Raw genomic sequence first — 25936 nt, forward strand, 5'->3', positions numbered from 1 at the left:
TTTTTTTTTTTTTTTTTTTTTTAGTAGCGATGGGGTTTCTCTATGTTGGTCAGGCTGGTCTGGAACTCCCCACCTCAGGTGATCCACCCATCTCGGCCTCCCAAAGTGCTGGGATTACAGGTGTGAGCCACCGCGCCTGGCCTGTGTTTAACATTCTTACCCTGAATTACATTTTGTTACTTTCACTTTTATTTACACTAATTTCTTGATAGTTGTACATTCTTGATCATTGTCCTGGAAGATTCTTACAGCATAAAACTATGGACTTTTGAGAAAGAATACTAAAATTGCCAGCCCTAATTGCTCAATATTTTCAGTTTCTTTGATCACTGTGAAGTGGACAGGGTATACTGTTTTCTTCACCAACTTCCTTATCACAGACATCTCCCCCTTTCATGATATCCCTGGTCATTTGCCATTTTGTTTTATTTTTATTAATTTTTTTCCTTGGCATGTGAAGTAAGAGCTACATTTGCCCTTTTGGTTTACTATTTTTAGGCCCCTTCTCCTGTGGCTATTTGTATACAGTTTCCCAAGGTAATACGACATGTAGGCAACTCATAGAAATGAGCTATGCTTATTTGAATCCACTTAGTATTCACCTCCAGAGCTAGCAGAGCCCACCATTCTTCCTTCTTATGTCTGTGGGAGACCCTGATGTTGGATCAAGGCACTATGTCCATCTGGTTAAGGATGAAGGGTCAAAATCTTTTACTACACTTTATGGCATGCCGCCACCACAGATCTTTTGCCTTCCTTGCATCTATCCCTTAGGGACTAAAAATATTCCTGTTGTGTATTTTGAGATTGGACCTGATGTTTGTGAAGGAGTTGTAGCTTTGTGATTGTCTATGAAGTGATATTTATCTTTAATTGAAGTAAAACACTAAATATATTTTCTGCAGCTGTAGCTACAGAAATATTATATAAGGAGGTATTATTAAAATCAAAACCAATAATCATTTACTGAGTGCTAAATTTTGTAATGACCCAAGAATGTAGCATGTTAGAGGTATAAATTAAATAGACATGAATTTATATTCCAGCTTTTCCATTGACTAACTCTATGTCCCTAAGAAAGTCAGTAGCATCTCTGAATGGCAGCTTCTTTATTTGAAAAATGGTTATATCTGAGGGTGGCTGTGTGGATTTGAGGACACAAGTAAATATGCCAAGCTTAGTGACTGTAACATCATAGACCCTCCTTAAATATTAGTTTCTTCCCTCCTAGTTCTACATAGAAGGAAGACCAATGCTGATCTCCCTCAATAGCTTTGGAAATCTAAGAAAACAAGTTGTCACCCGATTTGTACTATCTTGTGGGCATTCATTCTGGTTGTTTGTAGTTTTTTTTGTGTTGCAGATTAAAAACTTGTCCTGGATTATGGCATTTCAAAACATTTATATATGGAGAGAATGGTATAATGTACTCTCTCTGTACCCATCACCCTGTTTTAACAATTATCAATTTAAGTACAATAACCACCATCACCACCCCCTTCTCTCCTCCCGCACTAGAATATTTTAAAGCAAATCCCAGACATCATATAATTTGTAAAATCATAATTTTTTTTGGGGGGGGGATGGAGTTTCACTCTTGTTGCCCAGGCTGGAGTGCAATGGCACGATCTTGGCTCACTGCTACCTCCACCTCCTGGGTTCAAGCGATTCTCCTGCCTCAGCCTCCTGAGTAGCTGAGACTACAGGCGCCCGCCACCACCCTTGACTAATTTTTTGTATTTTTAGTAGAGATGGGGTTTCACCATGTTGGGCAGGCTGGTCTCGAACTCCTGACCTCAGGTGGTCCACCCACCTCAGCCTCCCAAAGTGCTGGGATTACAGGCATGAGCCATGGTGCCTGGCCTGTAAAATCATAATTTATACTCAGTGGAATAAGTATTATATAAGAAGCTAAAAAAACAAAAAGCAACAAAAATATGCTGTAAAAAAAGGCAGCATTTCTTTAATAATATCTTGTATTGTTATTCTCTCCTCTGGGTTGTTTCAGTGGATCTAGTAAGTAATATTAGGACTGTTACAAGTTTAGACCTTATAAGACCTTATGTATGCAGTGGGGTGAAAAGAATGTATGTTTCAAGAAGTTTCCCTGTAATTGTATGAAAAGCATGTATTTATTCATGTGTGGCCTTTACTGGGAGAGTCTTAGCCTGATTGAATCTTAGTTCTCACCACACTGATGAGTGTGTCACCTTGCCCCTCTCTGCTTATCTTGTGAATGTGCCTTTAATTAATTAATTTAGTGTTTATTTGCACATCCTGATGTATCTGTCTTAGTACTTGTTTTCTTAGACTATAAGCTATGCTAAGCTTGGTGTGGTGTCTATGTCAGTTACTAGAAAGCCTAGAAAAATACTACTTTCAAGGAGGCATTGAGAAACTTAATATATTATGATAATGGGTATTTTCAGAAACCTGTTTTTAGAGAAGCGGTGCATTACCAGGAAATGTTTCTTATTTTTCCCATATTTCTGTGTCTAGCTGTGGAGTAGAGTGAGATTGTACACCCCAGTGTTGACAAGTAATGGGAAAGTCTTCCTTTGGCTAGGTAAGCTGAGATCCAGATCTGTAGTTTGCTTTAAGACAGTGAAAGATCACCACTGCATTAGTATTATGGCTCAGAGGAGAAGACAAGCAATTGACATGAATCATTCAATTACTACATGCATTTCCTTGTAGGGGTTTTAGACTCTTGAATGAAGGGAAATTTAGACTGGCCATTATTTTAGTAGGATAAAGTCGAAAAAAAATTAAGATGGCATTAAGTTCTTGGATCTGATTTTGTTAGATCAGTGCTAATTTTAAACTAAGTTTGGTGATCTTGAAAATTTGGATTTAAGAGTGTTAAAAGATTACAACATGCTGCCTTTATTCTCAGAAATTTTTCTACGGTTCATATTTTACTATGGGAGAACCTTAGGCAAAACATATTTTTTGTTCTTTGTAAGGCCTTTCAGAAAATAAGTAAGCAGAACTAGTACTAGAATCATCAGTTCCTAATTCTTCTTCCACTACTCATAGTATTTTTGTCAGTGGGGTTTCATAAGCTCTCTTTATATTGAGACTTCCCTTTTATGTTTTTATTATTCCAGGTTTCTTAAGAAATAGCTATTAAGTGAAAAAGTACATAGGCTAAGTTATTAATAACTAATAAGATAGGACTTGATTATCATTAAAAATATATGTATTATACATAAAAGAGTATTATATATCATAGATTAAAAGTCAAACGATGGACATTTGGAAACTTCAAAACTTATTTTTACTCTCTTTAGTAATATAGTTTATATTAGAAAATTTTATTAAGTTGTTTTATTTCTGATCTTTTCTCCCAGTGAGTTTTTAGCAGAAGACAGTCAAGAGAAATTTTGGAATTTTGTAGAAGCCAGTCAAAATATTGGATCATCAGATCATGACGGTAAAATTGAAGCAAATGCTCTTTGACTTTGGTGTCTGGGAAAATATTAGGAAAAAATTGTCTCTTTATAGTATGTGTGGCATGGCAGTTAATGGAAAACGTTGTCTTTAATGACTGGAGTTATGATGGTGGTCAGGAAGAGCCAACACAACACAAATTATTATTTTTGAAGCAATTTATACCTTTGGCTATAAGTGGTACCTTTGTTTTTTTCCCCTCTTGTTTTTGTTCTATCATGATCCTTTATTAAAGTGCTATGTGAATATTTTGTGGAAGTACATTTCATTTTAAATCATTCAGTATTAATAACCATCTAATCTGATTCACTATTTTTGTTATGAACTACACAACTGAGCTATTATCTGTTAAGTTCATTATCATTAAGTTAGTATCATCCAGAGTGTTTTCCATTATGCCTGCCAGCCACCCACAACTTGAGTGTTAAGGTATCGAATGAATGATTATCCTGTAAAACCTCATTTGCAGTTTTTATGATGTGCTTTCACATTTTTTAAACTTCGTATAAACTAATAGGGTGTAAACATTAATAGTTGGAGATGCTGATATGTGAGTAGTTAAAACCTTGAATATTAATTTACATTGACAGATATAGGTTATTATTATTTTTTTTAATTTTTATTTTTTGAGATGAAGTCTTGCTTTGTTTCCAGGCTGGAGTGCAGTGGTACGATCTGGGCTCACTGCAACCTCTGTCTCCCAGGTTCAATCATTTCTCCTGACTCAGCCTTGCAAGTAGCTGGGATTACAGGCATTCGCCACTACGCCTGGCTAATTTTTGTATTTTTAGTAGAGATGGGGTTTCCCCATGTTGGCCAGGCTGGTCTCGAACTTTTGACCTCAAGTGATGCACCCGCCTCAGCCTCCCAAAGTGCTGGGATTACAGGCATGAGCCACTGTGCCTGGCCAGATATAAGTTCTTACAGAAGAGGAAATGTTTCGAAATTGTGTGACTGCTGCTGATGTTAATGGGTTGTTTTTTTTTTTCTTCTTTTAAAATTATTTAATTATTATTTTTTTTAATACAACGGAGATGAGGTCTCACTGTGTTGCCCAGGCTGGTCTCAAACTTCTGGGCTCAAGTGATCCTCCCACCTCGGCCTCCTAAAGTTCTGGGATTACAGGCATGAACCACTGCACCTGGCCTGTATTGATTTTTTAACTTTTTAATTTTTATTAAAATAATTCATATTTTAGAAGTTGTCTGAATCTTTTTGTTTTATTTTTATTTTATTTCACTTTTTTCACTCTGTGATCTAGCCAAAGACTTACTTTATTTATTATTATTTTTTATTTGGGCTAATTAAAAAAATTTTTTTTTGTGGAGACAGGGTCTCGCTGTGTTGCCCAGGCTGGTCTCAGACTCCTAGGGCTCAAGCGATCCTCCTGCCTTGGCATTCCAAAGTGCTGGGATTACAGGCATGAGTGACTGCACCCAGCTAGATTTTACTTTATTTTATTTTATTTTATTTATTTTTTCGAGACAGAGTCTTACTCTGTCACCCAGGCTGGAGTGCAGTGGCGCGATCTCGACTCACTGCAATCTTTGCCACTTGAGCTCAAGCTGTTCTCCTGCCTCAGCCTCCCGAGTAGCTGGGATTACAGGTGCCCACCATCGCGCCCAGCTAATTTTTGTAGTTTTAGCAGAGACGGGGTTTCGCCATGCTGGCCACGCTGGTCTCAAACTCCTGACCTCAGGCAATCCACCCACCTCAGCCTCCCAAAGTGCTAGGATTACGGGTGTGAGTCACCAAGCCCAGCCTAGTTTTGATTTTAGAAACAGAGTCTGGCTCTGGAGGCTGGAGTGCAGTGGTGTATGTAGCTCACTATAATCTTGTACTCCTGAGCTCAAGCGGTGTTCCTGCTTCATCTTCCTCAGTAGCTGGTATTATAGGTGTGTGCAACCAGGCCTGGCTAATTTTTAAATTTTGTAAAGATGGGTCTAGCTGTGTTGCACATGCTGGTCTCAAACTCCTGGCCTCAAGACATCCTTGCCCCGCCTCCTGCCTTGGCCTCCTAAAGTGATGGGATTACAGGCGTGGGCCACCATGCCCAGCCTGAATCTTTTTTTTTTTTTTTTTTTGGAGATATAGATATGTAAAGATTTTAAACAAGCGTCTGTAGGTTTTACTAATTTAGAGGCAACTAGAATTAAGTTATCAAAAAATACTTTATTTTTAAGATTTTATAGAACAAATTTATCAAAGTGGGTTTATAATCAAATTTGAACTTTGACATTTAAAATAACATTTTTTCAGTAAAAATGATAATTAAAGCTATAGGAGTATGAATTCTATGAACAACATAAAAGCATGTTAAACATTTTATTTGTTTGAAATATTATTTATATTCCTGCCACCCAAAGATTGACACCATTAACATTCTGGCATCATTTTGAGATATTTCTTATCTAGTTTTACGTAGAGGATGCTATTGCAGTATAAAACCTTTTATATTCTGCCTCATAAAATGTTAATATTTATATTTTCTTTTTTACATGGAACATTTTATTTTCATTATTTACTTATTTATTTTTTGAGACAGTCTCCTCTTGCTCAGGCTGGAGTGCAGTGGCGCAATCTCACTGCAACCTCTGCCTCCCGGATTCAAGTGATTTTCCTGCCTCAGCTGGGATTACAGGTGCATGCCACCTCCCGTGGCTAATTTTTGTATTTTTAGTAGAGATGGGGTTTCACCATGTTGGCCAGGCTGGTCTTGAACTCCTGACCTCAGGTGATCCACCCACCTCCCCCTTCCAAAGTGCTGGGATTACAGGCATGAGCCACCATGCCCTGCCTATTTCTATTTTTTTTAAAAAGAGACGCACTATGTTACCAAGGCTGATCTCTTGAGCTCCTGGGCTCAAGCAATCCTCCTGCCTCGGCCTCCTAAAGTTTTGGGATTACAAGCAAGAGCCACTGTGCTTGTCCTTTAAAATGGAAAATTTAAGTTTTTTACATGGATATATGTGATTCCGAAGTCAAAGCTGTGTAAAAGGTTATACACAGGGAAATCTTGTTTCTTCCTTGACCCTGTTCCTTCTGTTTCTTTCCTGCTTTTTATAACATTTTAAATTAATTTGTTTAGCCTTCAGTGTTTTTTACAGCAAATATATACATATGTATTGTTATTTCTCATTCTTTCTCCTGGTTTAAAAAAAAGTTACTATGTACATTGTTTTGTGCCTTTGCTTTTCATTTATCCTGGGGATTTTTTCACATTCGTATTTGGATTTTTTTTTCTTTAAAATAATTTGGTCCAACTTTTTGTTTAAATGCTTCTTTTCAAACTTTACAATTTCATTAGTATTCTTTAATACTGTGTAACTTCCTCATGACACTGCTCAGTTTTGTTTAGTTTTTGGAGTAGTTACCATATGCTAGGCATCATGGATATAAGGATAAATAGGTCATAGCCTCTTCCTCTGGGGACCAGAAGTCTAAGTGGGGTATAGATAGACAGTGAATAAATAATTTAGTAAATGATATGATAAGTGAAAGAGGTAAACAAAGACGTGTTCTGGGATTGAGGAAGAGGTTTAACTGGTCCATTGAAGCATGGGGTAGGGATTGTGGAGACTTCCTGGAGTAGGTAATTTCACAGCTGAATTATTTCTGAGGAAGTATGTAGCTGTAAGTCATCCAGGTAAGTGGGAAAATAGTGGTCCAAGGGAGGGAATAGTTCGAAAGGTGAGAAGAGAGGAAGAGCCCAACTGCATTGTGTACTCCAGGGAGTTTTAAGCATTTGATGAGAGTTCAAGACAATATACTGGTAAAACTTGGCTTCACATACCTTTGTAAACACAGCTTTGTGCTTCATGAACTATCTTCTTTAGATATCTCTGGTCATATGCAATTACTTTGGTTAATGTTCTTCCTTGACAGGTACCGATTATTCCTACTATCATGCAATATTGGAAGCTGCATTTCAATTTCTGTCACCCCTCCAGCAGAATTTGTTGAAATTTTGTCTGGCCCTTCGTTCTTACTCAGCTACAATCCAAGCCTTCCAGCAGGTGGGTCCAGTGCTCTTAAAGAACAGCATTTTAGAGTGTATATCATGATGAATGGATGGACCGCAATTGTCCTGGAATTGAATTACAGAGCTATTATCACTTTTTTGCCTGAAATTTTCTAGGATTTATGATTTTTAAAAAAAATAATAAGCAAAATTGATGTTAAGTCTTCAACCCACAGATTTAAAAAAATAAGAAAAAGAATATCTATATAGAAAAGAGACAGCAATATTTTATTTATGCATTGCAGCCTGGGAGATGTAATCTTGTTAAACCAATGAGCCAGCATCTAATCACAGCCTGTAGTTCTAAAAGCAGTTCACAGGAAATACAGGAGGCAAGAAATGTTTGGCATCACCACAGGGATGCAGTCAGGAAAATCTAGAATTCAGGAATCGTTGTAGTAAAGTAATCTAGTTTCTTCAATAAATAAATTATGGAAATTTCTATTGTAATTGAAAAGAAAAAGAGGGACAGAGGAACCTCAAGTTAAGAGAGACTTAAGAAGAGACAGTCAAAGATGTCTTCACCGACTTGATATTTGATATAAAAGCAATGCTAATTTTAAAATTATTTTTTATTATAAAACATGGAAAAACCACTCACAAAAAATATATAGTAATGGACTATTATAATGTGAACATCCTTGTAATTTTCACCCAAGTCAAGAAGGAGGACTTAGTCTGGCACCATGGAAAGCCCTCCATGTGCTGTGTCCTGATTGTGGCCACCTTTCACCCCTGAAACCAACCACCCTGTTAATTTCTGTTGGAATCACTTGCTTGTTACTGTATTGTTGTATTGCCCAAAGGTACATCTTCACACAATAAAGTGATTTTTTTTTCATTTTTCTTTATTTTGTGACAGAGTCTTGCCCTGTCGCCCAGTCTGGAGTGCAGTGGTGCAGTCACAGCTCACTGCAACCTCCACCTCCTGGGTTTAAGTGATTCTCCTACCTAAGCTGGGGTAGCCTGCTACCACACCCAGCCAATTTTTGTATTTTTAGTAGAGACAGGATTTCGCCGTGTTGGCTAGGCTGGTCTCGAACTCCTGACCACAGGAGATCTGCCTGCCTCTGCCCCCCAAATTGCTGGGATTACAGGCATGAGCCACTGTGGCTGGCCTGTTTTTGCATTTATTGATTTTGTTTTTTTGAGACGGTCTTGTTCTGTTGCCCAGGCTGGAGTGTAGTTCTGTGATTACGGATCACTGCAGCCTCAACTTTTCAGGCTCAAGCAATCCTCCTACCTCAGCCTCCTTAGTAGCTGGGACTACAGGTGTATGCCACTGTGCCTAATTTTTTATTTTTTTATTTTTTGTAGAGATGGGGTCTCACTATGCTGCCCAGGCTTAAGTGGCAGGCTTAACTGCCCAGGCTTGGGCTTAAGTGATGCTCCCATTCTGGTCTCCCAAAGTGCTGGGATTACAGGCACGAGCTACCACACTCAGCCAGTTTCAACAATGTTGTTTTGTCATAATTTAATCACCTATTTTGATTATACATGTCTTTATCTCGTCTTTGGTTAGAAATTTAAAAAGTATGTGTTGTGTCTTATGTGACAGATAGCAGCCGATGAACCTCCACCAGAAGGATGTAATTCGTTTTTTTCAGTGCATGGAAAGAAGACTTGTGAATCTGATACCCTTGAGGCTCTTCTACTGACAGCCTCTGAAAGGTAGATTATGTGTTTCTTTATTTTCATGTCATGCATTTCCGGTGCTGCTTCTGCATTTGGTCTACCTTCTGATTTTCTCATCTGTTTTGTATCATTAGGTGTAATGGTTTAGAGTATGGCTTCTGGAACCAGACTGACTATATTTGAATCTCAGCTCCGTCACTTAAAATAGTTTTGTGAAATGTGGCAAATTACTTTCTTTCCTAATCTCATTTCAAAATGGAGATAATACAAGTATTTAGTATTAACTGTTACTGTTTAGTAATGACTGCATCTGAGCAATGACATAGGTTTTGTCATTGGCTTAGTAAGGAATACTGTGTGTATTAAAGCCAATGCCTGAAATAATGATATTAATGATAATATCTCTCAGGATATTATTAGTTTCAGACAAAGGAGGATATTTGAAAGATAATTGCAGGCTTGATTTGAATATTAATTTGGTAACTAATGTACCAGCTTTTTGCCCAAAGGTAGGTTTCCTGTGGTAGACAACTCTACTATGTATCATTTTGCTGACTGGCTAGGGCAGCAAGCCCTCTGTACCTCCTCTAATGCTGTTCATAAACAGAACAGTGATCTCTACATGGGGTTGGCCGGCCCTCTCAGTACTGCTAATGGCAGTTAGGTGGTGTAGGTCTTCTTTAGTGAGATTGGCTGCCCAGCACCCATCCTCTGCCCACCAAATGGCATTAGTGCTTCTTACTCAGAGTGCCGACCAAAAAACATAGCGTGTGTTCCAGCCATTTCCGGGTCAAGGCATGGACATTCAGAAATGGCTTCATGGTGATACAGTAGTGCTGTCTCTTGGGGGAAACAAAATTGATGGCTTTGTAATTCTTTTAAAAAACTTTAATTTGCTACAACAATAATGCACACCTTTATGAAGAAAAGAACAACGGTGTCTCCTCTCTCTGAGAGGCAGTAATTGCTTTTAATGGTTTGGCATATATACCTTCAGACTTTTTTCTATGGTTTTAAATTTATACATGTAGGTAGTTTTATTTTTATAAAAGGTATCTTTCAATTTAGTACAAGTGGGTATACCTCATTATTTTTAACACATGCATAACCTAGGTAAGACTGTCCCATAATTGGTAATTCACCTCTTACTGATGGATTTTTAAGTCATTTCCTCCTGTTACAATAAGGCTATTTGGAGCATCTGTATTGATGTCTTTACTTTCTGCTGAGTTATATAGTTTATTATAATAGAGACTGGTAGGTCATAAAGTCTGTGCATTAAGATCTGTTAATATCTTGATGCCATCCTTAGATAAGTTTTTTTGGGAGAAGTTTTAAAATTTATGAGGAAAACTGAAATGTTAAGTCCAATGGGGGCACAAGCCTGTAGTCCCAGCACTTTGGCAGGCTGAGGCAGGAGGATCACTTGATCCCAGGAATTCCAGACCAACCTGTGCAACAAAGTGAGACCCAGTTTCTCCAAAAAGTAGCTGGGTGTGGTGGCAGTAACCAGGCACATGCCTTTGGTCCCAGCTACTCGGGAGGCTGTGGTGGAAGGATCACTTTAGCCCGGGAGGTAGAGACTGCAGTGAGCCCTGTTCATGCCACTGCACTCTAGCTTGGGCAACAGAGTGAGACCCTGACTCCAAAACAAAAACAGAAACAAAAGCGTCCATTAGGAAGATCATAGTAGTAAAAATAGTAGAGGAGATAGACTTAGTAGAATTGGCAAGTAATATGCTTAATGTCATCCTGTGCTTTTTGCATTATTTATACTTATATTTTTATTTATTTATTTATTATTTATTTATTTTTGAGACGGAGTCTCGCTCTGTCGCCCAGGCTGGAGTGCAGCGGTGCCATCTCGGCTCACTGCAAGCTCCGCCTCCCAGGTTCATGCCATTATCCTGCCTCAGCCTCCCAAGTACAGGCACCCACCACCATGCCCGGCTAGTTTTTTTTATTTTTAGTAGAGATTGGGTTTCACTGTGTTAGCCAGGATAGTCTTGATCTCCTGACCTCGTGATCCGCCCGCCTCAGCCTCCCAAAGTGCTGGGATTACAGGCGTGAGCCACCATGACCGGCCTATACTTACATTTTTAAATAAAAAGCTAATCATATTCTATTTATATGGTAGAAAAATATACTTGGCCAGCCGTGGTGGCTCATGCCTGTAATCCCAGAACTTTGGGAGGCTGAGGTAGGTGGATCGCTTGAGTCAGGAGTTTGAGACCAGCCTGAGCAACATGACAAAACCCATGTCTACAAAATATACAAAATTTAGTTGGGCATGGTGTTGTGCACCTGTAGTCCCTCCTTGAGCCCTGGAGGTCGAGGCTGCAGTGAGCTGAGCGATCACGCGACTGCGCTCTAGCCTAAGTGACAGACTGAGGACTTCTCAAAATATAATATAACATATTATATTGGCCAGGCCTGGTGGCTTTTGCCTGTAATGCCAACACTTTGGGAAGCTGAGGTGGGTGGATCACCTGAGGTCAGGAGTTTGAGACCAGCCTGGCCGACATGATGAAACACTGTCTCTACTAAAAATACAAAAATTAGCTGGGTGTGGTGGTGGATGCCTGTAATCCCAGCTACTGAGGAGGCTGAGGCAGGAGAATCACTTGAACCCAGGAGGGAGAGGTTGCAGTGAGCCAAGACCATGTCATTGCACTCCAGCCTGAGCAACAGGAATGAAACTCCATTTCCAAAAAAAAAAAAAAAACCCAAAAAATACTATGTTATATATATATATATTACATACACACATACTCAAGTTTTAGTAGTCATTTGAATATGTATCCTGTTTTGGCCCTTTTCCTCCCCTTTTAGGAATTGGTAGCTGTTATTAATTGAGATTTATTTTATTTGTTTTTTTTTTTTGAGACAGGGTCCCGTTCTGTCACCCAGGGTGGAGTCCAGTGGAATGATCATGGATCACTGCACCCTTGACCTCTGGGGCTCAGGTGATCCTCTCACCTTAGCCTCCCAAGTAGCTAGGACTACAGGTGCATGCCACCATACCCAGCTAATTTTCGTTATTTATTGTAGAGTCGAGGTTTTGCTATGTTGCCCAGGCTTTGTCTTAGTTATGATTACAGGCATCATGCACTGGACCTGCTAGTGTTTACATTTTATAGTTAGTATTTTTTATAATGTCCTTTAGTTATTTTTAATCATGAATAAATAAGACTCATACCTGATAGTAATCTTAGTAAGTGAAAAATATTTAAGATCATGCTACCCTTCATATTAAGATGCTTATAATCTTTATTTGAATTTTCATAACTGTACTTTATATTTTGTGACATTTTTAGTGTTTCACAATTATTTTTAAAGTTTTGAGCTTTTATTATTTATTTTCAGACCCAAACCTTTATTGTTCAAAGGAGATCACAGATATCCCTCGTCTAATCCTGAAAGCCCTGTGGTGATTTTCTACTCTGAGATTGGCTCTGAGGAATTTTCCAATTTTCACCGCCAGCTTACATCAAAAAGCAATGCAGGCAAAATCAATTATGTATTCAGACATTATATATTTGTAAGTATTGACTTATTTTACACCTGTTTTGAATGTAATTTGCCTAGCATGACCTTAGAACATAAGCTAATAATCTCCCTCTTTATAAAAAAATCTAGTTATTTGAATCCCTCTTTTGATAAATCCAGTAGTTTCATTGAGTCTATTATTTGCACATATGATGTGCTTTGCTTGGCTTTCTGAAGAAATATAAAACATGCTAAAAAAGTGGCTCGATAAAGTTTACATTTTATTTCAAAATGAACCATGTAAATAATCTTTTGTGATTTTAATATGGTCATCATACTATGGAACTGATTGTTGAATTCAGTTTCCTTTCCAACCTTTTTTCTTCCGTTTTCTCTTTGCCACCTTTTTATTTGGTGGAAGGGGGAGGATTTTCTAAACAGGTGATTCATAAGTAGACTTGATGTAATATTAAGCTTTTAAGACTCTGTGTAATATTTAGTCATTTAAGATATTTATATGTAAAGGTTGTTAGCCCTTTAAAGTTTCTGTCATAATAAGCTCAGTACTAAGTTCATGCAAAAAAAATAAAAATTTTATTTATTGATTTATTTATTTATTTTTGAGACAGAGTCTCGCTCTGTCGCCCAGGCTGGAGCACAGTGGCGCGATTTCAGCTCACTGCAACCTCCGCCTCCTGAGTTCAAGTGACTCTCCTGCCTCAGCCTCCCGAGTAGCTGGGATTACAGGCACTCACCATCATGCCGGCTAATTTTTTGTATTTTTAGTAGAGAGGGGGTTTCACCATGTTGGCCAGGCTGGTCTCGAATTCCTGACCTCAGGTGATCTGACCACCTCAGCCTCCCAAAGTGCTGGGATTACAGGCTTGAGTCACTGTGCCTGGCCATAAAATTTTAAATGAAAATTTGTACAAGCAGAAAGTTTTATCGAAGTCCAATTTTTGACTCTCCCTCTGCCCCCTTCATTGCTGTTAGGATGGATGTTAATGTCTGAAGGGCCATCTTCAGTCAGGATGCTGGTGAGCCTGTGACATCTGGTCACTCCAAGCTCCCCTCAAAGGCATTTAAATTTAATAAAAAGCATACTCCCATGGGCCTCAAAAAACACCTCTGGGACTGAGACCTCACCAGCTTTCAACCCTGCTCTGTAGGTTCTGGAACTTCTTTTTCTCTTTCTCCATTTCTTATGGTTGGGACCATAGCACTTTCAGCTGTCCATTCATCTGGTTTTGCTTCTACCTTGGAATTCCATTCCCACAGTTGTGGCAGCCTACAACATGTAAAGGAGCCTAGGATTTTATAAGGAGAGAATATAGACTCTGAATTGATTTTTAAAACATATAATCAATATTTTAATGGTAGATACGTGCTTTTATTACTCTTGAGTTTTTGGTAGGTTTTGGACTAAAAAAATTTGTTTAGTGAACTTTCTTAGCCATATAGTTAATATCGTTAAAAAACAATTTAAAGATATTTTGAGGGCATAATCCTAGGTAATGGCTAGTAGAGGCAACATTAACATGGTCATGCCATGTACACTGTGACATAGAAAGAGCTAGGTGGTAATGATGGAATTCTTGCTTTACTTGCAGAATCCCAGGAAGGAGCCTGTTTATCTCTCTGGCTATGGCGTGGAATTGGCCATTAAGAGCACTGAGTACAAGGCCAAGGATGATACTCAGGTGAAAGGTGAATTTGTAAAAATGGGACCAGTGTGCTTTCTTCAAATATGAGTTAAAGGGGAGTTTGTTTCCATATGAAAAATAATAGATTTAGGTGTATGCTGAACCTGTGTTTGCATCCTGGTTCTGTTACACCTGAGTGGGTGACCCTTAAGCAGATTCTCTAGATCCCAGTTTTCTCTTGTGTAAAGTGCAGGTAATGATACATGTCTCTTCCAATATTGGGGAGGAATAAATAAGATGTGTAAGGAAATACTTTTTTCATATACTAAAAAAAAAAAAAAAAAACGCAAAAAAAGAACCTGGCACAGTGGTTTGCCCAAAAACGTTCAGCAAGTAGTAGCTATTGTTGTTGATGTTATAGGGGATTTACAAATAGCCATTTATTTGTGACTCCAACGTGAAATCTTAAAGTATCCTATATTTAACAAACAATTTTATGTTGTTTATTATTTCTGTACATGGAACAGTTTACTGTGGATACTTTCTGTTGTAATACTCTAGGGTTTTGAATTTATTATTTTATCTACAAGTTTTAAATGCTATTTTTTCATTTCTTTCTTTTATGCTCATTTTAAAGATAAAAAATCAATTTGAGTAGTAAAGCAGATGGAAAATAAACTACTACCTCATTCTGTTTTCTTCAATAATTGTATTAGGATTAAGTTGACTAATTATAAATTCTTCAGAATTTTAATATTGAAAAATTCTTTGTTCATAGTGTTTAAAACTATTAATTTCATAGTTGTCCATAATGTTTAAATGTATTAATTTTGAAGTTTTTAGCATGTAAAATTTTCCAAAGTTTAAGGAAAAATGCATTCTTTATCCAGGAATACAGGAGATATTAAAATGCATTTATTCTGTTTGTTTAAAGAACCATTGCCAAAGGGTAATTGTGATAGTCAGCATTTTAAATGGTATAATTTCAGGGGTTTCTGATTTTTTTCACGTTATTCAATTTTATGAAGTTTATGAGACTAGTAACGTTTTTGTTTCAAATCTGAGCAATTATTAATAATATGTATTTTCTATTCTTTCATAGGAACTGAGGTAAACACCACAGTGATTGGTGAAAATGATCCTATTGATGAGGTTCAGGGGTTCCTCTTTGGAAAATTAAGGTATGTATGTTCTGTGTATTTTGGGAAACACCCTCATTTTCCTTAAGCCTCCAGGCTTTCTTGCATTTTAAGCATCATCTTACTCATTACTGTCTGAGTTTCTCATCTCCTAACAGTACTTTATGTATGCAATCCTACATGGAGAGTCAACCACTTAGTTTATAGTACAGTTTATGATTTCACATTATTCTTTTTTTTTTGGAGACAGGGTCTCGCTGTGTCGCCCAGGTTGGTGCAGTGGTGTGATCTCGACTCACTGCAACCTCCACTTTCCACGTTCAAGTGATTATTCTGTCTCAGCCTCCCGAGTAGCTGGGATTACAGGCATGCACCACCACACCCGGCTAATTTTTGTATTTTTAGCAGAGATGGGGTTTCACCACGTTGGCTAGGCTGGTCTCAAACTCCTGGCCTCAAGTGATCCACTTGCCTCAGCCTCCCAAAGTGCTGGGATTACAGGCGTGAGCCACTGCGTCCAGCCTGAAGCACATTATTCTTAATTGATACTATGGCTACCTGCCCACAGTTTAAGTGTGTTTTTCTTGCCTCTCAGTTGATGGCATTAAGTTACATACCATTTTTTGATTGCCATAAGAGGAGAAATTGAATTGTTTCACTTAATATTTTCCCAGGAAAAAATGTATTTAAAAGTTTTTTTCAAACGTAGTCTGAGCAAAAATGCGAAATAGATATAGTAAATTTTATACATGCTCAATGGGAAAAACATTTTATTGTTATTATTATTTTTATTTATTTATATTTTTTGAGACAGAGTCTTGCTCTGTTGCCCAGGCTGGAGTGCAGTGGTGCAATCTCAGTTCACTGCAACCTCTGACTCCTGGGTTCAAGTGATTCTGCTGCCTCAGCCCCCTGAGTAGCTAGGATTACAGGCACCCACCACCACGCCCGGCTAACTTTTGTATTTTTAGTAGAGACGGGGTTTCACCATGTTGGCCAGGCTGGTCTTGAACTCCTGGCCTCAAGTGGTCTGCCTGCTTCGGTCTCCTAGAGTGCTGGGAATACAGGCGTGAGCCATGGCCCCCAGCTCAGAAAAAAACATTTTATTAGAATTTGCTTTATGTGAAAGGAAATGGTATTTTAAAAAATTCCATAATTACGTAATCATTTAATGAAAGCATCATCATAACCTGTTAATGTAAGCATCATAGTATTTTATAGCTGGAAAGTCTTCTTAACTGTTCTTCTTTTTTTTTTTTTGAGACGGAGTCTTGCTCTGTTGCCCAGGCTGGAGTGCAGTGCCACGATCTTGGCTCACTGCAAGCTCTGCCTCCTGGGTTCACGCCATTCTCCTGCCTTAGCCTCCCAAGTAGTTGGAACTACAGGCATCCGCCACCACGCCCGGCTAATTTTTTGTATTTTTTTTTTAGTAGAGATGGGGTTTCACTGTGTTAGCCAGGATGATCTTGATCTCCTGACCTCCTGGTCCGCCCGCCTTGGCCTCCCAAAGTGCTGGGATTACAGGTGTGAGCCACCATGCCTGGCCTGGAACGTCTTCTTAGCTGTTATTCTAAAAGTTGAAGTTATTTCCCTCATGGCTTGATAATTGTTTAGAGCCCTGAATTCTGCTTTATCTGGCAGTTTTTATTAGGACATTTTGTGTGTGTGTGTGTGTGTGTGTGTGAGAGAGAGAGAGAGAGAGAGAGGGAAAGAGAGAGAAAGTGATCAAATAGAAATAGTATATGCTAGACTCAGTTTTATATACTTCAGCTTTGAGATTTGGCCAAGTGAAATAACCAGATTAACAATTTAGAAGAGATATCTTAGTTTACATTGAATTACATGTTGAGTTCATCCTACATATATATACATTTCTTCTCGTTCAACATCAGTTTTGACCTCGTTAGAATGTAATCATATTCTATTTTTATTTGACTCAGGCTTTCAGAATCCTTTTCTAAAAAATTTTTTTCGAGACAGGGCTTTGCTCTGTCACTCAGACTGGAGAGCAGTGGCACAATCATGGCTCACTGCAGCCTTGACTTCCTGGGCTCAAGGGATCCTCCTACCTCACCCTCTCGAATAGCTGGGACTACAGTTGTGTGCCACCATGCCTGGCTAATTTTCAAATGTTTTGTAGAGATAGAGTCTTGCTATATTGCCTAGGCTGGTCTTGAACTTTGGGTTCAAGTGATTGTCCTGCCTTGGCTTCCCAAAGTGATAGAATTACAGGTGTGAGCTACCACTCCCAGCTTCAGAATCTTTTTTTACATTTATGTTGTTTATGTTTATTTTTTGGGTAGCATTATGATTTTATGCATTCACAGCACAAAGGTATTATTAAGAATATTGAGGCTGTTTTACCTTTTGGACATTCAGAATAGTTATTTAGCTATCCAAAGTAATTAGACCTTTTTTTTTTGTTTGAGACAGGCTCTCAGTCTGTCACCAAGGCTGGAGTGCAGTGGCGCCATCATGGCCTGCTGCAGCCTCCACCCCCCGAGGCTCAGGTGATCCTCTCACTTCAGTTTTTGTATTTGTGGTAGAGATGGGGTTTTGCCATGTTGCCCAGGCTGGTCTTGAACTCCTGGGCTCAAGGGATCTCCCCACCTTGGCCTCCCAAAGTGCTAAGATTACAGGTGTGAGCCACCGCGCCTGGCCTCATTTTTGGTATTTAAGAGTTTGTATAGGTTGAGTGTCTTTTTTCTGAAATGCTTAAACTAGAACTAGAGTGTCAGATTTCAGTTTTGGAATATTTGCATGATACTTACCAGTTGGGCACCCCAAGTCTGAAAATCTGAAACCTGAAATGCTTCAATGAACATTTACTTTGATGTCATGTTGACATTTAATGAGTTTTGGATTTTGGAGCATTTTGGATTTCAGAATTTCGGATTTGGGATGCTCAGGCTGTAGTAACTGACAGGAAGTGGGTTGGTTGGACAGTGAACAGTCTGAGGGAATTTTAATTTCTGTATGTTGTATTAAGAAATTTTGAGTTAGCCGGGCGTGATGGCTTACGCCTGTAATCCCAGCACTTTGGGAGGCCGAGGCGGGCAGATCACGAGGTCAGGAGTTCACGCCATTGCACTCCAGCCTGGGCAACAAGAGTGAAACTCTGTCTCAAAGAAAAAAAAAAAAGAAATTTTGAGTTTATGGCATTTAAAAGAAAAAAGTAATGTACCAGCCATCTGTCTGATGTAAATGTTATATCTCTGCCCCAGATCACCTCTGCTTTACTATAGTGGAATATGCTATATTTAAAGATAAAACCCAGTAGCTATGGTTAGCCTAAATTGTATTCATGTTACTAAGAGATTTATGAGCATGTAGGCTAAAGGAAACTCATTTTGGGACTGGCAGCAGTTTTTTTCCCCTCAGTTTTACTTTGAGAAATTACAGTGATTCACAAAAGCATAGAGAAAAATTTATTCCCACATACTTACAACCCAGAATAGATTGCTGTTGTCCTACTTGCTTTTCTCTTCTATAGAACTATTTATTAACCTTTCTTTTTTTCCCAGTATAAGACTTTTTTTACTTTAAGAACAAAGGAAAACAAAAAATAAAACAGGTCAGTAAACACTGCAGGTATAGCCGAAGTCTCCTTTGTTCCTTTCTTTCTTTTTTTTTTTTTTAAGAGACAAGGTCTTGCTGTGTTGCACAGGCTGACCTGGAACTCCTGGGCTCAAGTGATCCTCCTGCCTTGGCCTCCTCAGTGGCTGGGATTACAGGCGTGAGCCACCACACCTGGCCTGAAAAGTCTCCTTTGTTAACCACTCTCAGTCTCCTTATCTACCTTATAGGGAATCACTATTCTAGCAATTTTTCTATAAATTTTATGAGTTTTAAACTAGCTTCTAATTTTCTATTTTTTTTAAAGAGGAATAATTATACTTCATTTTTTCCCCCTATGTCGTAGAAAATTTCCTAGGGTTGGGAGAGGAAAACCATGAAGATAAAGTTGGTTTACTTCTTCTTATGCTCCGGGAAAGAAAAAATAATGAAAAGGACTGATTTTTATGTTTCTTTTAGAGATCTGCACCCCGACCTGGAGGGACAGTTGAAAGAACTCAGAAAGCATCTTGTAGAGAGCACCAATGAAATGGCACCTTTAAAAGTTTGGCAGTTGCAAGGTAATGAAAACAGGGAGAGGTCATTGGCCTACTTTTTGGCTAAGTTTTATGGCTTTAAAAAATGCAAAATTTGAATTTAATTGTATGTAGTACGTGATTCTGAAGGTGCCTCAGATTTTAAAGATAAGAGTGATTAATTACGATTAATCAGGGAAGAAAGGAAGTCCTTTTGTAAACAGATAACACTAGGTGGAAGTAATATATATAAACAAGTGGCAAGTCTTTCTGTGTGACCATACATAAACTTGTAATACGAGAAGCAGGTCATAGTCCTAAGTTCCTATACATATACATTTCTTCAACTGTTTATCTATAGAGTGTTTAAGACATATTGTGGCAGGATGTATGTGTTTTTCTCTGTTCCAAAGAACTATTTTTCAAGTTTTTTTCCCCAACATCATTTACTAAAAGTCTTCATACTGTATTTTGTGATGTATTGTAAATTTAGAAAAGGGAAAAGGACTTGGGCCTGATTTAGCCTCATGCGTTAGTGTGTGCCCTAGTGTTTTCTGCAGATATATCAGAAACGGCTCAACTGAATACTCCAGAGATCTTTGAAGTGAATAAAACCTGAAATTAAATCATGGGCACTCTCTGGAATGGTTGCATTCTAAGACATTCTTAATTACCACGAAAAGAGTGGGAAGTAAATTTGGATTTTGTTTTCTGCTTCTCATTGCATTAGATTAATCCACTTTTAATTATATTTGACATTGTTGCAGATCTCAGTTTCCAGACTGCTGCTCGAATCTTGGCTTCTCCTGTTGAGTTGGCTTTGGTTGTCATGAAGGATCTTAGTCAGAATTTTCCTACCAAAGCCAGGTAATGTAGAATAATGCTCTTCTCCTTAACATCATACCCAGTTATCGTCATGTTCACTTGCCAAATGAGGTAATAACAATATGAAAATTCCTAGAAAATTAAGATTCTTTTTTTTTTTTTTTTTTTGAGATGGAGTCTCGCTCTTGTTGCCCAGGCTAGAGTGCAGTGGTGCAATCTCGGCTTACCACAACCTCCGCCTCCCAGGTTCAAGCGATTCTCCTGCCTCAGCCTCCCAAGTAGCTGGTACTACAGACGTACGTCACCATGCCCAGCTAAGTTTTTGTATTTTTAGTAGAGACAGGGTTTCACTGTGTTGGCCAGGCTAGTCTTGAATGCCTGACCTCAAGTGATCTGCCCGCCTCGGCCTCCCAAAGTGCTGGGATTACAGGCATGAGCCACCACGCCCGGCGAAAATTAGGATTCTTTATGACCACCACCACTACTATTGCAGATGGTGCTCTGTGTCTTGAAGATGGCAAGACCATGCATTGTGTGGTTGAAGTGACAGATTTAGGTTATGTTCTTAGCACTTCCACTTATTAGTTGTGTGACCTTTGCAAATAAACAACCTCAGTTTCCTCAGCAGTGGAACGAGAATTAAAATACCTGCCTTTCAGGATTGGATGAGTCTTGCTCATATAACTAACTAATCTAGAGTCTGTCCCAGACCATAGTGGTTTTCTTCATGAAAGGTTTTACATATGTCATCTTATTGAATCTTGAAGAAACTGAGTCATAGAGGCTAAGTGACTAGTTCATAGTGACAGAATAAGATTTTGTTTGGACCGGGCTTGGTGGCTCATGCCTGTAATCCCAGCACTTTGGGAGGCCAAGGCCTGGCTAATTTTTGTATTTTTAGTAGAGACAGGGTTTTGCCATGTTGATCAGACTGGTCTGGAACTCCTGACCTCAGGTGATCCACCCGCCTTGTCTGGTGCCCAAAAGGGGGAAGTGGGCCAGGCATGGTGGCTCACACCTATAATACCAGCACTTTGGGACGACAAGGTGGGTGGATCACTTGAGGTCAGGAGTTCCAGACCAGCCTGGCCAACATGGTGAAACCCCTTTTCTACTGAATATACAAAAAATTAGCTGGGCGTGGTGGCAGGGGTCTGTAATCCCAGTTACTCGGGAGGCTGATGCAGGAGAATCACTTGAACCCGGGAGGCGAAGTTTACAGTGAGCCAAGATCATGCCATTGCACTCCAGCCTGAGCAACAAGAACGAAACTCTGTCTAAAAAAAAAAAAAGATTTTGTTTGTACGTTTTCTGACATTGCCTTCAATTCTGTAATATTGCTGCACATCTCATAAATGCAAGGCAAAATTGTTTTAAAAGCCACATTTTTAGAAACTATTGACTTGAATTGTTCCCAGTCATTTTCTTGAGTCACTGAATGAAGTGTTTTGACTTCTGATGTGAGATATTTTATAACTAAGTTTGTTTATTTGGGACTTAGACATCATGTAGTGAATTCTCATTTAGTCCAGCTGCTACCTGAAGGTATACATGAATGATTCCACCTCCACCATAAGTGCTTAAGTGGGAAGAGCAATCTGCTGCCTTGGTGTATTCAACATTATCCTTTTAGCCTGAGAGTAGTAGAGATCATATATAGAAATGGGGTGCATATGTTTTAAGAACTTGGAAACAACTGCACCTGTTTTATAATGCTGTAGCTGCTACATTTCTTTGATTTTGTATCTTACAAAAAATATACACATCTGAGAAAGGAGAAATATATTTATCAATTATAAAAATTTAAGGTTTTTCCCATTCAGTTTTTTCTAATTTATTGAATAATGTGTTTCATATTTTAAAATATGGAAATTGAAGACTTTATATCAAATATTAAGCCAAGCACTCATAATGTTTTTATTTCCTTAGAGCAATAACAAAAACAGCTGTGAGCTCAGAACTTAGAACCGAAGTGGAAGAGAATCAGAAGGTATTCACCGATAGAAAATACTGACCTGTTTTGTATTCTGTCTTTAAAGATAAGGAAATCTGAGTTTAATCAGCAGCATTTAACAGTGTCACTCTTCTTTTATCTAAGATGGTGATTTTTTCATTTCTGTGATCTTTGTATTTTTAGTTTTTAATGAAAGTTCGGTATGCACGTAACTGAAAGCATGAAATGGTGCTACCGTGTTGTTTAGGAAAGCAGCACCCCTAACATGTCTCACCCCGTTCCTGAAGACATTCACTTTCGACATTTAGCTGATTCTTCTGATATTTATCTCCAGAATTCTAGCTTACATTGGTACTTTATTTTTCACGTTCAGACATTATATATTGGCCTCCTATTTAAACAGTGAGGTTTAACTTTCTTTCGCTGCCTCCCCCTCAGTGTCCCACCACTATTCTATATTGGCACTGTTCCTGTCTATCCATCTTCTCAATATTGGATGTTGTGGTTTTACCTGGTTTTGATGTGGTCTGAGATGGACTGGTTGCTCTTTACGCCCAGGGCATGCCAGTCATCCTGAGACCTTCCTTTAACCTCCTTTGTTGGATCCTCTGATGCTTGATTCCATGTCTTTTGTGTTTTTGGTTTATTTCCTTGTTTTGGTACAGCTCATCATTCTTTGTGAGAAAAGTTGCCTGGGAGGCAAATTTGAAATTCTGAGAAATCAACTTTCTACTTGTTTTTGTTTTTGTTTTGGAGATGGAGTTTTGCTCTGTCACCCAGGCTGGAGTGCAGTGGCATGATCTCAGCTCACTGCAAGCTCCGCCTTCCAGGTTCACGCCATTCTTCTTCCTCAGCCTCCCAAGTAGCTGGGACCACAGGCGCCTGCTACCACTCCCGGCTAATTTTTTTGTATTTTTAGTAGAGACGGGGTTTCACCGTGTTAGCCAGGATAGTCTCGATCTCCTGACCTCATGATTCACCCGCCTCGGCCTCCCAAAGTGCTGGGATTACAGGCATGAGCCACCGCGCCCAGCCAACTTTCTACTTGTTTTTATTGATAGCTCGTTATACAATATTGGCAGGTTATACAATTCTAGGTTGGAAGTCATTTCAAAATTTGAAACAAGGCATCGCCTCTTGGAATTTTAGTTTCCATTGTGGCTGTTGAGAAATCTGAAGCCTTTGTATGAGATCTCTTAAGGATCTTTTCTTTGACTCTAGTTATCTGAAATTTCATAATTATATGTGTTTTTAAAAAAATCTCTGTACTGTTGGGTGGTTGGTGGGCCCTTAAAATCTTGAAAATCATTTCCTTTAGCTTTGGGAAATTTTCTTGAATTCTTTCTTTGTGTTTCTTCTCTCTGGTTTCTCTTTCCTCTTTTCCTAGAAATATGTATTTATTTATTTTTTAAATGTTGCACCTCTGACTAGTTTGGCCTTTTAACTTTAAAAGTCTTTTCTTTCCTATTCTTTTCTCTTTTTCAAAAAAAAAAAAAACTTTCTGGTAAGAGCTTTTAACCTGTGTGTATCTTTTTTCCTTTAGTTGTCAAATATTTAATTTTCAGGGGGTTTTTTTGTTCTTTTTATGGTGTTCCCGTGTATCTCTGAAGACAATGGTGCTTGTGTTTTCTGTGTGCAAAGTCTGTTTCCTCTTAAGCTGCGTTTTTGGGTTTTGGTCTCTTTAGTGGTGGAGGCCTTCCTTAGGTGTCTGGTGATCACACTCAGAGTGAGGCACTAAGGACCTGTTTGGAAGTCCTAATGATGTGGCTTTGTGACTGTAAGGTGTTCTGTTGTGACCATTTCCTAGGGAACCCCAATTACAGTATCTTTGTTCCTTTTCTTTTGGGTTGGTCAGTCTTTGTCAGTCTCCAGAAAAGGATCCGTCAGTCTTCTGGCTGGTGGGTGAAATCTGTTTGCTAGAGCTGTAGAAGCACAGTAGGGAAGAGCGTTTGGTGACTTGCCTTCGATTCCCCGTTATGTGTGTGGGGTCCCTGTCCTCCTTGTGCTCGATTTGCCATTGTCCACAGATGTTCTGTTTTGTTCTTTTCCAGGGAATGAGCCTTCATTTTGCTGGAGTAGGGGGTAGCACCGACCGCAGGCACCTGGCTGTGGGAAATCAGCTGGGGGGCTGGGGGGTTTTGTCTTAAAGGGCTTTATATCAGAACTTAGCTAATAATCACCCCTTGTACATGTCCTGTGTGCTGCCAGTTCCTGAGCCTTTGGTGAGTTCCACAGGGTGACACAGGTTTCTTGTTGACCTTCCTGTTGTTGGTTTAACATTCAGCTTTCTCAGGGCTGTTGGGACAGTGACTCCTCACCCACCTCTCTTCCAGCTTCCAAAATTTGGTGGCCTTTTTCTTTCCTGTTCTCTTTGTCTTTGTGGATTTATAACTGAAAAAGTCGCTCTAGTGACATTTCAGTAGAATTCAGGAGGGAAAAAAGTTATTATGTTCAATTCACTATCTTTACCCCAAATTTCCTTAATCTTTATATCTGAGATATTAGTGAATTAAGTACATCTGAGGGATAAATAAATGTTTCTCAAATGTTTACTAAATTGTAAAACCTTATTGGGAGTTTTTATTTACTTTTTAGTTTCCAAAGTAAAAATATCAAATATTATCTTAAATTTAGGGCCTTTTTCCCCCTAAGAAAGACAAAATTATACTATATTGCTGTTTCATGGAGTCTTAATTTTTTTTGAGTAAAACATTTTATTAAAGCGTAAATATATACTTTTTTTTTTTTTTTTTTTTGAGATGGAGTCTTGCTCTGTCGCCCAGGCTGGAGTGCAGTGGCATGATCTCGGCTCACTGTAACCTTCGCCTCCCGGTTCAAGTGATTCTCCTGCCTCAGCCTCCCGAGTAGCTGGGACTACAGGCGCATGCCACCAAGCCCAGCTAATTTTTTTATATTTTTAGTAGAGATGGGGTTTCACCATGTTGGCCAGGATGATCTCGATCTCCTGACCTCATGATCTGCCTGCCTTGGCCTCCCAAAGTGGTGGGATTACAGGCATGAACATCATGCTTGACCAAAATGTATTTTTTTTTTGAGACAGAGTCTTGCTCTGTTGCCCAGGCTGAATGCAGTGGCACGATCTAGGCTCATGGCAACCTCTGCCTCCCAGGTACAAGCAGTTATCCTTCCTCAGCCTCCTAAATAGCTAGAATTACAGGTACCTGCCATCACGCCCAGCTAATTTTTTGTAATTTTAGTAGAGATGGGGTTTCACCATGTTGGTCAGGCTGGTCTCAAACTCCTGACCTCAGGTAATCCACCCGCCTCGGCCTCTCAAAGTGCTGGGATTACAGGCATGAGCCAATGTGCCCTGCCCAAAATGTATATATGAAACTCAAAAGAGGGAAGCACACACATTCTTAGTCATTCATTTGATGAACTTTCCCAAAATGAACCCATCTATATTACCAGTGTCCAGACCTAGAAATAGATATGCTATTCACCAGTTCAGGGTCATTTTTTTTTTTTTTTTTTTTTTTTTGAGGCAGTCTTGCTCTGTCGTTCAAGCTGGAGTGCAGTGGTGCTATCTCGGCTCACTGCAGCCTCTACCTCCTGGGTTCGAGCGGTTCTTGTGCCTCAGCCTCCCAAGCAGCTGGGACTATAGGCGTACGCCACCATAGCTGGTTAATTTCTGTATTTTTAATAGAGACGGGGTTTTGCCACGT

The 25936-nt window shown here is 39.0% G+C and overlaps 1 protein-coding gene across 8 annotated transcripts in view; it reads left to right on the forward strand.

Annotated features, from left to right (window-relative positions):
* Positions 1–25936, forward strand: part of UGGT1 (UDP-glucose glycoprotein glucosyltransferase 1) — a 107123-nt gene that overhangs the window by 9432 nt on the left and 71755 nt on the right. For 7 of the 8 annotated variants that reach the window (XM_055380694.2, XM_031008668.3, XM_055380692.2 and 4 more), the window contains exons 3-11: positions 3354–3436; positions 7339–7469; positions 9033–9145; positions 12476–12650; positions 14209–14305; positions 15344–15422; positions 19416–19516; positions 20239–20338; positions 22226–22286. In XM_055380694.2, coding sequence (XP_055236669.1) covers positions 3354–3436; positions 7339–7469; positions 9033–9145; positions 12476–12650; positions 14209–14305; positions 15344–15422; positions 19416–19516; positions 20239–20338; positions 22226–22286 — 940 coding nt within the window. Of the gene's footprint in view, positions 1–2499; positions 2567–3353; positions 3437–7338; positions 7470–9032; positions 9146–12475; positions 12651–14208; positions 14306–15343; positions 15423–19415; positions 19517–20238; positions 20339–22225; positions 22287–25936 lie in introns of all 8 variants that reach the window. The other variant, XM_055380699.2, reaches the window with a different exon arrangement.

Source organism: Gorilla gorilla, chromosome 11 (genome assembly GCF_029281585.2).
Source record: "Gorilla gorilla gorilla isolate KB3781 chromosome 11, NHGRI_mGorGor1-v2.1_pri, whole genome shotgun sequence".
NCBI classification, from domain to species: domain Eukaryota; kingdom Metazoa; phylum Chordata; class Mammalia; order Primates; family Hominidae; genus Gorilla; species Gorilla gorilla.